Consider the following 14,752-nt stretch of genomic DNA (forward strand, 5'->3'; position numbering starts at 1 on the left):
GGGGCCGCGCTTAGGGAGCCGCGGGGCCGGAGGCGGTGCCCGGAAGAGCCCCCAGAGGCCTCGCCCTAGGTGTGTTTTAGAGCTCGAGCAGCAGGAATCGTTTCAGGCGGGCTTCAGAAATAAATACGTTCTGGTCTGAAGCTCCTGAAGTTTTTTTCACGGCTTCTGAGCTATGAAAACTCTGCGCAGTCGTGAAATGTGGGAAAGCGGACACAATCCCACGAATTCTGAGAGCGCTCCAAAAGCTGTAAGTGAAGATGTGACACTAGAAGAAACTTCCGCTTGAGTAACGCTTAGGTCCCTGCCTCCACCTCGCTCGCCGTCACCTTGCCCCCTGCCCGCTTCTCTCGTTGATGCCGTCCGGAGGCCTCGAGGCGCCTGGGCTGACTCCGCTGCCTTCCTGTTCGCCTTCGACGGCAAAGCAATTGCAGCCGCAAGTCTGTGGTGGGTGGTGCTGTCAAACCCRTAGTGATCCCATGACCGAGATGCACGTGCAACAGTAAAAAGGATACTTCTGTACACAGATAGGAGGCATGCAACTTTCTAAATATTTAAAAGTAAAAGGGATGAGAAACACTTCTTACAATTTCTCTTTCACCTGCTAGGTTAGGTTTCTTTTGCTATATGTGTATACATATACATGTATGTACATGTAATATACTGAGTTAAAATATGACCCAAATCTCTTGTACTTGTCATCCTTATTTACTGTCCTGTTCTGATCGTGGACTTTATACTGGCTATCAGTGCTAAAACAAAGAAACAAACCAGATTTCCTGTCCAGTGTTGTTAGTAATTTTACTGTTCTATTGGCATCTGCTAGTTGTGAAACACCATGAGCATAAATGGTTCTGAGTGAATGGAGGCGCGATATTGAATTCTGTTTAACTGGGAATCATTGTAGGTCAACTGGAAGAAATGTCTGTGGTGTTCCTTGTACCTACTGGTGCTTCTTTATGGTGTTTGGTTTACCTTTCAACACAAACTGTATGACTTGATAAATGGAACTTGATAAATGGAATCAAACAGCCCACTACTGGCTGAAGCAGTTATCTTCTTCATACAGAAGCTATAGAAGAATATAACTTTTTTTTACATGCCTGAGGGGAAAGGGAGATACTTTCTTCCCCAAACATTAAAAATAAGTATTTACTGCAATATATGTGAAAAACTCCCCATACACTGAAACACAACTCACATCAGCCATAAGCGCAATAAGAATTTTGCTTTGTCTTTTCAGATCCTGTGAGGAGGAGCACATAGAAACGGAGTTAATCTTTCAGAAAAGATGTCTAGTATTTTTTTTAAATCCTAGCGCTAACTTGCTGGAAGACAAAATGCCTATTTACACAGTTCCTGCAAGAAGCCACTCTGAGGCGCGGTGTACTACTACTTTACAGAAGAATTCTTCACAAAATGCCTTTGCTAGCAGCAAAAAGTTTGGGCAACAACTGAAATCACAGGTGTCAGAGGAAGAAAAGGATAATCTACTTTCATGCTCTCAGAATAAGGCTAAAGAAGTAAATAGGACTTACGTGATTTCTGCCTGTAAAAAAGCAGGTGATACACCAATTATGTTTAAACCTGAAGCTAAATTAATGCTCCAGAGGAGAACTAGAACAGGCAAAGAATCAGTTTGTGGTGGTGAACAGTTGGATGAAAAAACAGCACAGAACACAGAAAATACGCAAACAGAGAAAAGACTTACTCTGCAGAGACGTGTGAGGATAGACCCCACAGAGAAGAGTAAAATAAATCAGAATACTGTGGCTGGAATAGAAAATAATGACTCTGCTGCTGCACAAAGAAATTACAAGATTGTACTTCCACTAAGTACTAGTAGTAATGATACCCATTATGCTAAACCAAGCTGTAAATTAGCTGCAGGTCAGTCAAATACAAAGAAGCACTATAATTTGAACAGCAAGGATTCCCTTAGCAATATTGATGGTCTGTCTGAAAATGATAGCTGCATACATTTAAAATATAGGACAATCACTTCTGATAAAAAACTTCAAAATGAAGTTCCTAGATCAGCACAATTGGTTACCTCAAAATATATTAATAGGATACTAGGAGAACAGCTGAATGAAAAAGGCAATATAAATAAGGTAGCTGAAAAAGAAAGGTTACAAAACTTAATTATAAAACATAACAGTTGGGAAAGGTCAAGGACACCAAGAAAAGATGCAACAGAAGGATTGAAGCTTACACCAAAGCACAGCACTCCTCAGGCTATCAGAAACTGTTCTGTATCTGCTTCAAAGAAACAAATACCTCATCCTCAAATTGTAGCGAAAAAGAAAATGAGTGTCCCCAGCTCTCTTTCTGTGAGTAGAAGTGCAAAAGCAGAAGAGAATACAACATATGTACTAGCTTTTAAGGAAGAAACTCTAGCTGACAGCAACAGCACTGAGAAAGATATTTTCAAAGCAGAGAACAGCAAAGTGACCGTAGCTGTACGTGTACGGCCTTTCAGTAACAGGTTTGTATCTTAGATTTGTTTCTGATGTTAAAGAATAGCTTTTATAGCACATGTTGATTCCTGCTTCCTATTTTCTGAATTGTTTCAGTTACTGACATGCTAAAGAGTTATAATACGTTGTAACTTTTGACAGTAACAAATATTTCATGTAGTATCAAGCAAATGATTTTATTAAGAGACGAATTCATCATTTTATTGTTGTCTGGGGCTATTTTAAGATATTCACTAGCTGAAGTATTCTAACACTTTATACATTTATTAAATAGGATGTTCAATTCTTTAATAATGATTTTTTGTAATCTTTTCATATATATCATAGTAAAAAGGATTTTTAAAAACTTATTACTCAACTTCTTATTTTCCATAAGGCAAGATGATTGAAATTACTTCCTTACAGAATGTAGCTTATGTTTTTATTTTTGTTCCCCCCCCCGCCCCCTGCCCTTCCTATTCAGAGAGAAAACTGAAAATGCTTTCCCTGTGGTCTCCATGAGTGGTTCAGAGACATCTGTACAAAATCCGGACACAAACCAAGTTTACAGCTTCAGTTATGACTTCTCATTCTGGTCTTCTGACAAGTGTCATCCTAATTTTGCAAACCAAGCAGTGATTTATAAAACTTTGGCACTGCCACTCCTAGAAAGAGCTTTTGAGGGGTACAACACTTGTCTTTTTGCTTATGGACAGACTGGTTCTGGAAAATCATACACGTAAGTGTCTAATAATAATTGTTAGATTTCTCTAGGAGCCAATTGTTATGCAATGTCTAGTCTTTAAAAGAGATTATATAGAATAAATCTAGTAATTACTGGATTGTGTTAAAATCTTTTTACACATTTTAAAACCAATTAAGATATTAATATTTATAATAAGAATTTAGACAAAGCTGTAGATGTTTTTTGTATTTATCTGTCCCTGACCTCTTTCTGCTTCTGAAGAAGTAGACAAAACAAAGCTCTTTAATACAGATTTTTCTTCTGTGAAATCTTTGAAATGTAGAGAGTGCTTTTGTTCACCACTGTTTATTTTGTGTGCGTGAAATGGCATGTTATGAAGTACATTATGATTCTTGCACAAGATCTTTAATAAGTCATTCAAGTTACAGTTGTGTTTGTTCAGAATTAAAAGAAATGAGATCCAGATGTTCAAGTGCCACTAATTATTTGAAATCTATTCTTCACACACCCACACACCCATTCTGAGGTTTTACAGCCAATCTTGACATATGTTTTTCAACAGAATGCCTTGTGAACCTTTTTCTTTCCAACCATATATATTTAAGCCTTTTTATATGCTTTATAATTCCCACAAAGTACTATAGAATTTGCAAAGTAGATTGATGAAAAACTTTTTGTTGATCTTCAACAACACATTTTAAGAGTAGAAATTTATTACAATAAATAGGACTTATACAGACGCAGGACATTCTTTTTAAGTGGGAGTCCTGTTTTTACTTTTACTGTTTATTTACCTTGTCCTAAAAAGAAGATATGATCAATATTGTCATCTTGTTTGTAGTGTGCTCCCCCCCCCCCCCGGTAAACAATTGTTTACCTTCACCCCTGTGTATTTTCAGCAAGGCTGAAATAGATATCAGTAATAACTGTGCCTTCAGGTCTGGTCTCCACTACACACTTCTGCCGACAGCTGCATTGTGCAGCTGTGTGATGAGCTGAGACTTGACTGATGTAATTGAATTAGTCCAATATACTGGTTTTCTGTAGTGGCAGAGCTAGACAGGACACAGCTATACTAGAGGTGGAGAGGAGCTTGGGTTACTGCACTGGCAGGATGCAGAGAATATAAAATATGTATATGTAGGATATCAAACATCTGTAGGCTTATTATTTAATTTGACTTAGTGTTCAGTTGTTCTAGGGTTTCTGTCAGTTCAGTTTTCAACCCACTTCTCCGTGAATGAATCACAGAATCAAATATGTTGGAAAGGACCTCTGGACATCATCTTGTCCAACCCTCCACTCAAACAAGGGCCAGCTTAGATCAGATTTATTTCTGTAACTAATTACTTTTGTTACTTATGCATTCTTACTCTTATGGTAACTATAGAACTGTACAATTAACAAAACTATAGTAATTGCTATGAAGAGTTAGAAAATGGAATGCATATATAAAACATGGGTTTCTTGTAACTGCAGAATGATGGGATTTGATGAAGACCAAGGAATAATTCCAAGATTTTGTGAAGATCTCTTCACTCGAATAGCGCAAATGGACAAGCAACAGGTACTATAGTGTTTATGCTGTGTTGTGCTAATATTGAATTATGAGGAGACTGGTGTGTTTCAGTGTTTTGATATCTTTCATTCTTTAATTTTACACCTTAGCACTGATCTGGTTATTAATGCCTATATTCTATTGCTGATTTAAGTCTTATTTCTGCTAGTGGATCCAGTTAACAATATTCTCTATATAGTCCAAACTGATGTTATATTCTGATTCCTTAGTGACAACAATGTGAAAAAGAAATATGGGCGTGATATTTTTGATATGCCACTAGGCTGGACATTCTTTTTCTATATATATCGTGTCTTACAAGATAAGAATTACAAAAATAAAGGTAAAAAAAATCCTAGTTGGTCCCATGTTTTTAGTGGAGGCATATAAAATAGAACTCAAAACAAAAGAAGAATTCAGCTTTAAACGTTGTTATATATCAATGTGAAATACAATTTAATAGTAGTATTCTTGCTGAAATTCAAAAGGCACAATTCAACTATCATTATCCGAATTTTTAAGACTTTAAAATTTTCCTTGTAAATTTTAAGTTTTGCTTCCTTTTCTGTTTTGAGAATGGATCTTTATTAATAAGTAAGCCTGTAGGGGAGAGTGCTCTTTGGGGGGCAGGGGRAATGTTTACTCTGACTACATTTTGGTTTGAGTCCCTTTCTACAGCTATGTTATGTAGATTTAAAAAGACAGAGCTGTAATCTTTTCCAGAGTGCTTTAAAGAAGGGTTATATTCTGTTTCTCCCAAAAGTAATTTGTGTAATAATGATAATTTAGCAAATCATAACTGGAGACAAAAGTAAAAATGTATATATTTTGTTGTATATTTCTGGCTATGCTGTAATTCATTTTTCATAATCCTTTCAATTTCGACCAGTCTGTATATGCTTTTTGTATTGCTATTTTGAGTATGTGATTACTTACATAAATATTTCAAAACTCAGAATACTACATCTTGCACCATCACTGTCATGGTCACAGTAAACAACCTTGTAGTTGTTTATAGTCTGCTTGCGTAAGCTAATTCTAGGTGCGTTATGATTTCATACAGCTGATGTGTCACTTCAACATAATCTGAGGAGGTTTTTCATAGTATGTAATGATAAGGCTAGAGAAGCATTAGAATAGGTTGTTGTGAGGGTTTTGGAGGCATTAATGGATGTTTTTCATGAACAGTCTGGACAGACATCTGTCGGGAATGACCCGCATGTGGTTTGACTTGGAGTAGGGGTGAACTGGAAGGTCTGTTCTAGCTCAGTGGTTCTATGATTGACTGCATCCATCAGGGAGAAAGTTATTGAAATGTTAGCAAGCAGTTAGCCAAACTGATGAATCCACAGTTGACTTGAATCAAAGACAACAGTTTGAATAATGTTTTTTTCCCTGTGGAAATGCAGCAAGAATGTCATTAGAGCTGCCCGACAAGCTAAAATTCATTTAAACAAGTGTGTGAGACCTAGAAAGTAACTTGGTAAATACACATGTCAAAAGTGCATGCTGTGTATGTACATACAGAACTATTTCCCATCTATGAAGGAGAAAAGACCTAAATCGCAAATGTAGGTACATGTGGAGTTTGTTTTTTGTGGCACTTGTCAGATATACTTTCTTTTTCTGTCAGACTGTTGTTAAGGTTTTTCTAAGACTGAATTTCTAGTAAAGAATCACTTTTGAGGAACCAACTCAACTACAGTATAATGCTTGAGATGTGAACAGTGCAGCTAAAGCTGTCCCTGGTAGTAACACAAATCATAATACTTGGTTAAAAACCCTGAATGTTTTTTAAAACTATAAAAAGGATTAAAAATTTTTATTTACTTGGATAAGGAATACCCAATTCCAAGCACGCTGGTGTCTAAGGTTATTTTTATACTCTTTTTTAATATATATTTTGCCTACATCTGTAGGGACAGACTCACAGGTCAGTAGAGGTTGCATGCTTATTTTTAGTGACTCAATAGATGTTTGCTAACAGACTATAAAACAGCTGAAGGAACAGTTGGTTAAGTTCATGCAGACAAACTTTTCTATTTTTAACTATTTCAAGTTTCTTTAACACCTTATGCATGAATTCATGGTTTTGAATATTAATACCAAGCAACTCATAATATTTTAATGTTTCAGTAGGTTGACAGATGCTGAGAAATTTAGGAATGCTATTGCTTACTGAATTTGGCTATAGAGTATAACTTCTAATAAATGCAAAACTACCAGATGCAAGTTTGCTGTTCTTTGCTTATGCATTGTGAATAAGTGATTCTGTTGCCACAAATCATCTTGAACCTTGTATGTATTTCTGACTTTAATGATTTGTTTTTGCTGCAGTCTTCCTTGCCTTGTAAGCAAAATTCCATTTACAAATATATTCCCCAAAAGCTCCTAGAGGTATTCAAAGGAAAGATGTGTTTTCATGGAAGCTTGTTGTTCAATACTTTTAAGGTTGCTGTGGATAGTATCTAGTTTTGTTTTTCCAGTAGGTAATCCTTTCTCGCCATGTCAGGGTGTAGATAACACCAGTCAATGCCTTCTGTTGCATGTATGATGTTGTAGAAGCCTGGTCCCTAAGGGAATGAGGCTACTGCAGGAGCAAACAAGACTGGTAATCTATGTTTATGAAACAGAAATGGTGATGAACGTGTATGCTGCAGACTATACAAATAAAACTTTTTTTTTTTTTAAGATTTTGTATCATCTTGAAATGAGCTATTTTGAAGTTTACAATGAGAAAATTCACGATTTGCTCGTCTTTAAAGCTGAAAGTGGACAGAAGAAACACCCAGTAAGTTGTTGCTCACAGAAATAAATGTATATACTCTATCTCAAAATGGTGACATCTGTTCCCTAAACAAAAAGGCACAAATGACAAGTGATTGTTGCTTTCTTATCTATTTAAGTACTTCAGACTGTTGTGAATAACTGGAAATAAAAAAAAAATCTCACGATATAACTTCAAGCAAAATGTTTTGTACTTAAGAACCGCTAAACCATAAATCTTGCTGAAATAGAAACAAGGCAGGTCAGCAGGCTCTCAAAGCTGCTGTTAACATCTCTCCTTATCTGCAAAATGAAGAAGATATTATCAGCCTTTATAAAAAGACAGTAATAGGATATTATTTATCTAAGTCGTCTCTGGATTCCATCAAGTTTTCTGTGCTGTCTAATTTGAGTTACGTTCTTGTAATTTGGTAGCATTAGGAGGCTGCCTTGTTGTAATAAAGTATTTTTTTTTAATTTAGGTGACACATCAGCCTCCTCAATTCTCAGCCCTACTGAAGCGTCCATACGCTTTCTGAAAATATCTGTGTATTGTTTATCTGCTGCGATGCCTGTTTACCATTTAATTGCAGTTAATAGTATATTCATGGAAAATTGTTAATATTTGCAAAGGGAGAATCCCTCTTCCCCCCTGTATTTCCTCTGTACATCTATACTACCCAACTATGGAAATTTACTTTTGGATTAAGAACTCGGAACCAAGATGGATGATCTCGTTCAAATTCTTTGCCCTAGACACTCCACTGCTTAAAACCACGGGGCTGGCAGGAAGTTCCACTCTTCTTTTGAAGAAGTTGGGGGAGGGGGAGGACTCAGGGACCCTATTAACTAGTTAAGCTAGTTCTTAATGTTTTTGTATTAAATATGTAAAATCATAAGCTTCAGAAATTTGTGTTAAATAATTATGATAAGTTCCTTCACCATATCCCTGTCAAGTTTAAAAAACAAACAAAAAAAACCACTATTCTTTGAGCTTTGTGATATTGAGCAGTGTACTGGCCTCTGGTTGTGTGCAAGTTCTGAGTGTTTATTTGAAATCAGTGGCACTATAGTCACAGAGTCATAATTCTCTCTCTGAATTAACTCTTTTGTATATGTTTGGGTATACATACATCTATAATAAAAGAAGAAAAATATCTTTATCTTCAGTGCAAAGAAGATAAAGTTCTTTGTTTCTACATTGAAATGGTTAATTCAGGATAAATATTTTGGTATCGCCAATTTACGGTAGGCTATACTACGTACAACTTGCTGCTGAAATAAGCCCTTTATCTTAAACTTGAGACTTACCTGAACCAGTTGTACAGAGATAGGACTATATTGTCTTGCTTACAGTAGAAGTGATTTTGTTAGTGTTTTTCAGTGGTTTTGAGCTAAGCTTCTGTTGAACTTGGAACCATAAAATAGATTTACGTTGCTCTAAAACCTTCCATGTTGTGGCAGCAGAATTTTTATGTAAATCCCTTGTTTAATATGTTAGCTTTTTTGGTGCTTTATCCAAATGTTCTTGCACAGTTAGTTCTGCAAGCAATGGTCTGGTGCAGTCTACTGTTTTTTCTCGTGCAACTGTAAAAAAATCGGTTGTTGGTATTTTCATGAAAATTCTTCTAGATAATTAATTCTGAATTTTATTGGTGATAATCTTCATACTAGAAAAACTTTCTCTTAATTAAGAAATTCCTGATTGCTATGTCCAATTCATAGGTTACTAATGAATTCCCCTCCTAAAATTATTCTTACCAGCTCCGTGTAAGGGAACACCCAGTGTTAGGACCGTATGTGGAAGACCTGACCGTGTAAGTCTTAACTATTCTCATTGTAATAAATGTGTTGGCTTAATCCTGAAATGGTGTTCCAGTTATTATCCTGTGGCTCTGTGCAAGCTTGTGTATTTGCCAATGGATTTGGCAAGATCATAGCTCCACCTAGTTTTACAAAAACTTGCACCTGTGTGTAGCTTAACTTGCTGTATTTCCATTTGGCTTCAGTGAAACAAATAGGCATGGAAGTCTTGACACAATTTGAGCTTTCATGGTATATTTGTATTTTGTCTGTAACTTGGGAAATATTTCAAAACTCAAGCAGCAGGGAACACTGTAAAAACAGTTTGAACCCAAACTTTTTTTTTCCCTCCCCCTAGGAATGTTGTCAGTTCTTATTCTGATATCCAGGTAAGACTTTCTTTGTTACTAAAAGTGAATGCAAATACTTCTCCTTGCTCTTTCCTTTACCACTGAAAACTAAATTGCATGGATGAGAAGAAAATACTTTACAGCCTGCCCAGGATTCCATGATATTTCAGCTGGTTATGAAAAGTAATAAGAACACTACTCCTATCACAGATCTGTCTAGGTTCAAACAGACAAGTGTCACTCTCTTTCCACATTATCATGAGTTTTGATTTATCCCTTATAGAGTCATCATTTGTTGTTAACTTTATTTGCAAACACTTTAAACTTCAGTTAACTACTCGAAAGTGTTTTTTTKTTTTTTGTTTGTTTTTTTTTTTTTACATCTCAACGTCTCTCTTTTACAGAGTTGGCTTGAACTAGGAAATAAACAGAGAGCAACTGCTGCTACAGGAATGAATGACAAGAGCTCTAGATCTCATTCAGTCTTCACCTTTGTCATGACGCAAACAAAAGTATTGCTGGATGTTTTATTTTTAATTATCTATTCAAATATGTTAGTGGAAAATTGTTTTGTGTGCTTCCTAGAAATTTGTTGGGAGAGAACATAAAAGATAAGTAAAGGACAGTGATATTAACATAGCTTTCTACAAAGCAAAACTTGTTTTATTTTACATGCTTTGATGAGTAGACTTTAATGCCAGTTTGCTATACATATATTTATAGCAGTAATATAAATGTCTAGACTGGTAGATCTAGGAGCAGTTCCAGGCTTCTGAGTGTCTTTTTGAGATGTATCTGGAAGTCAAATTGGGGCCAGACCTTATTTCATATTGGTGCCAACACATCTTGGTTTCTAAGAAGACTGGGCTACGCAAGCTAGAAGGCTCTGAGTTCCTGCAGGTGACAGGCTGTGTCTGTGCTGGGAGATGCAGTAGGTGCTTTCTGCTCATTTTCAGCACAGTTCAGTTAGCAAATGTTTCCTTGCTTCCGGATACCTCTCTCGCTCATGTGCCTTCATGATATAGGGACACTGCAACTTCTTATTTGACAGATTTATGTATAAGAGACAGAGTCTACCTCTGAGAGAGGAGCCTAGAAACAGAAGTGAAATAGGTAGAGTTCCTCAAGTCTACAGACTGTCAATTTCTTCCATTCACAAATAACTTGCAGGTTTTTTGGGTTTTGGTTGGCCTTTCATAATTTTTTTTTTTTTTCCCCTCCTCCTTTCACTCACCATTCTCACCACTGGATTATTTCTTTTCTCCATGAGACCTAGTCCTGAGGCTTTTCCAGTCACTATTTACCTGATCTTCACTGATCTAAGTCATAATTTCCATGGGTACTATATAGAGGCAGTAGTCAAACTTAAGTAGCAAACTATAGTTTTGGCTGCTTGTTTTTTTCATGCTTTTTGTGCTTATTCATTTGTTCCATTGTAAATGCTTGATGCTATGATGCTATGGTTAATTGTGTGAATGTTGCCTTCAAGAGATGTACATTAAGGCATCCTGTAAAAAGTAAATGGAAGTGTCATTTAATTATTATTATTATTTTTTTAAGTAAACAGCTTGTTAGATTTTTGCTTATTCTCTGCTTTTTATTTTGGTTTGAATGCAATGATCTTCTTTCTTCCAGGTAGAGTTTGTGGATGAAGAGCAATGTGATCGTAGGATTACCAGTCGCATAAATCTAATAGATCTAGCTGGCAGTGAACGCTGCTCAGCAACTCAGACTGTTGGAGAGAGGCTGAAGGTAAATCAGCACTGGAAATCTGTGAAAAAAGATTGGTTCTGAAGAGCATCCCTAAACTCTGCTACTCCAAAGCACCCTCATCTCCCAGAAATCTTCTTGGGAAGAACAGGCATCGTAGAAGGACTTGTAACCCTCAATACTTCTTATAAATATTACATAGCATTTTGTCAGTGAGGGCAGGTGACTCTAACGAGCTATTTTGACAGTGCAGTCGCTGTCAGGCCAAATGTGTCTTAGGAGGCCAGTGTTCCCTACGCTATGCAGACCTGAGGATCCTTTCAAAGAAATGAGGAAAAACTGCCCATATGAGTAGCTGACTTTCTAAATCATGATTCACATGTTGTGCAGGTTCAGAGCTTGTCCCTTTTCTTGGCTTAAGTAAATGGAGTTTCTAATAGGAGACTTTCAAGCTGCCTTCGTAAGAAGGTCTCCAGTTCTTAGGACTACTCACTTTAAAAAGGGGGTCTCTTCTGTCTGAATGAAGATCATCTGGGATACTATTGCAATTTTTTAAATCAGTAGTGACATTTAATATGGTATATCTGTATCACTGAATAAGCACAATTAAGTGAAAGAGTACAGTCAATAACATCACACAAGAAAATACAATTGAATTACAATTATATTTTTGTTTCGTGTAGGAGGGTGTGAGTATTAATAAGTCACTGTTAACCCTTGGAAAGGTTATTTCTGCACTCTCTGAACAGTCTCAAAATGGAAAGAAAACATTCATTCCTTACCGGGAGTCCATCCTTACATGGTATGTACATTTCAGAATTACTTATATAGAAGTAAAGGCCGCCTCAGACTGTGGGTTCCACTTCTGTTCAGGAAACATCCCTTCCTTTACCTCATCTRTATTGCAGAAGTGGGTTGATATGAGGAGCAGAGAGGATAGAATAATTACATCTCTGATTGCGGAGCCAGTGCATTCACAATGCATTTTCCTTTATATGCGGTACAAAGAAATGTGTTACTACATTTGTCTTTTCTGACAATGTCCTCACCTTGCTGCTCTTCCTTGTCTTTGTTACCATGGAAGTGATTCCGTGTTTTTTTGGCATCTACTGAATTCTAACACCTTTTTGATCTTTAATGGTAAGAAACTGTGTTCTTCAATTATTTGCTTGTGTTGTCATCTTGCATCAGAAACTTCAGTTTCATACTGCTTCTTACCTTACCAGTGACAGGCTTGTTAGCAAGTGGTTAAGCTGGTTTGAATTAAGGCAGAGGCATTTAGGTCATGTGGCTTGGCACAAAACTCTCATTCTTACAACGCTGCTAATTCCATAATGACATTCAGGTAAAGATAAAACCTCAAAAATGGGAGTTAGAGCAATTCCTATGTTTCTGCACCCAGAGCAAGTGTTCTTTCTGCTTAGAAATCCAAAACTTATATTTCAAAGTGATCTATGGACGGAAGAAATTAGCTGTTGCGTCAGGTAAAGAACAAACAGGACCTTGGTTTGGATTCTAAGTAGCTAAAAATTGCTTTCAAATAAGTGGCAAAACCCTAGATATTTGGTATTAAATCCRTTCAGGTTGAGAAGTCTGATTTTGCTTTCCATACCGGGGGGGGGAAAATGACTTACAGTTTCATGTCAAACAAAGGTTGTTAAAGGAAAGTCTTGGTGGAAATTCCCGAACTGCTATGATTGCCACGGTCAGTCCAGCTGCCAGCAGTATAGAAGAAACACTCAGCACTCTTCGCTATGCAAAACAAGCTTGTTCAATAATCAACATTGCTAAAGTAAATGAAGATGTGAATGCCAAACTAATCAGAGGTGAGGCTGGCATCTGAAGTCTTCGAAGTTGTTTTTTTTTTTTCTTTTGTACGTGTTTCTAACTTATCTTTCTGTAAGAGATGTTATTACCAATAACTTCTTGTGCCAACTGATCGCTTATTTGTGGTTTCTGCACTCTTAAAATGTTTGTAGTCAAGACTTCTAAAATGCAAATGTCATTTCTTTGAAACAGTTTTGCTGTTTCATTAACTTTTTAATAATGTATTTTTATAAACAATATTTTGCAGTGCCCCAATGACAAACATTTGTACAAGTAATCACACATAAATCTTATGAATGTGAAAGCTTAAGATATGTTCACCTCCACTGGAAAAGAATCCAACTTGTGAAGTTTTTTCACTAGAGCAAAACTTCAGCTTAGTCAGATCAGAATGAATAAGAGCACTGTTGAGTATTAGKTTTTTTTGTTTGTTTGTTTTTTCTTAAAACACACTTCTCAGATGCTCTGTGATCGGGTGGGGGGGGAGATTTTTTCCCTTCTGCTTTTCATGTGCATTCCTGCAACTACATTTAAACACAACCTGGGATATATGTTTTCTTAATGTAATGCTTCTCTGTGAGCTTTTTGCCAAGTTTAAGGTGATATCTTGGGCTAGGTTTGAGAACTTTGAATAGGGAAAGGTATTTTGCTTTTAATTAAATATCTGGATGAATTTTCCAGAATCTTATTTTAATGTCTGATCCATATTTTGTCTGCATTTGTGTATGTACTCTGTGTGTGTGTGGTATGTCTATATAGAACTGAAAGCTGAAATTGAAAAACTGAAGGCAGCTCAGAAAAGTGCTCAGAATACTGATCCTGAAAAATACAGACGTTACGTGCAGGAAATAACTTCTCTGAGGGTAAAACTGCACCAACAGGAGAGGGACATGGCAGAAATGCAAAGGTGGGGCAGTCACTAATGTCTTTTGAACTAACTAATGGTAATATTATATTCTGGAATTTTTCTCCTAATATGTTGTGTTAAGTCATTTTCTCCCTAATGTATTAAGGGCCTGGAAAGAAAAGCTTGAACAAGCAGAAAAAAGAAAATTAGAAGAAACAAAAGAATTACAGGTACATCTTCTTTCTTCCACTTGACACTTCACTTCCAATAGAAGATTGTATAGAAAATATATAGCACCAGCGAGCTTTGCAGAAGAGCTAGAATATTTTCAGCATTTGATTTCCGTAATACTAGTCTTTGAACTGACAACTGTGACTTCGTACAAAATTTTAAATAAATTTGACTGCACAAAATAAATTTTGTTTTTTATGCTGAGCTCTCTTTTCTTTAGAAAGCAGGAGTTGCATTCAAAATGGACAATCGTTTACCAAACCTTGTTAATCTCAATGAAGATCCCCAGCTTTCTGAGATGCTGTTGTATATGATCAAAGAAGGAGAAACTACTGTTGGAAAGCATACGCCAAATTCAAGACACGATATCCAGCTTTCTGGAGTGCTGATTGCTGCTGACCACTGGTATGTAGTATTCTTTAAAGTTGCCCTTTTTATACTCACATGAGAGTAAGAAATATTTCTTCTGACCYTTGCCCCTGCTTTTGGAGTCACTCT

The 14,752-nt window shown here is 36.5% G+C and overlaps 1 protein-coding gene across 1 annotated transcript in view; it reads left to right on the forward strand.

Annotated features, from left to right (window-relative positions):
• The window catches only part of KIF14 (kinesin family member 14), a 39,492-nt gene that overhangs the window by 1,607 nt on the left and 23,133 nt on the right, over positions 1–14,752 (forward strand). Inside the window, exons 2-14 of the mRNA XM_026087882.1 lie at positions 1,241–2,485; positions 2,941–3,195; positions 4,642–4,729; positions 7,413–7,511; positions 9,251–9,303; positions 9,648–9,678; positions 10,044–10,151; positions 11,275–11,391; positions 12,033–12,151; positions 13,003–13,175; positions 13,936–14,083; positions 14,190–14,253; positions 14,475–14,659. Of these exons, the coding sequence (XP_025943667.1) occupies positions 1,241–2,485; positions 2,941–3,195; positions 4,642–4,729; positions 7,413–7,511; positions 9,251–9,303; positions 9,648–9,678; positions 10,044–10,151; positions 11,275–11,391; positions 12,033–12,151; positions 13,003–13,175; positions 13,936–14,083; positions 14,190–14,253; positions 14,475–14,659 (2,685 nt within the window). The remainder of the gene's footprint in view (positions 1–1,240; positions 2,486–2,940; positions 3,196–4,641; positions 4,730–7,412; positions 7,512–9,250; positions 9,304–9,647; positions 9,679–10,043; positions 10,152–11,274; positions 11,392–12,032; positions 12,152–13,002; positions 13,176–13,935; positions 14,084–14,189; positions 14,254–14,474; positions 14,660–14,752) is intronic.

Source organism: Apteryx rowi, unplaced genomic scaffold (genome assembly GCF_003343035.1).
Source record: "Apteryx rowi isolate R43461 unplaced genomic scaffold, aptRow1 scaffold_74, whole genome shotgun sequence".
NCBI classification, from domain to species: Eukaryota; Metazoa; Chordata; class Aves; order Apterygiformes; family Apterygidae; genus Apteryx; species Apteryx rowi.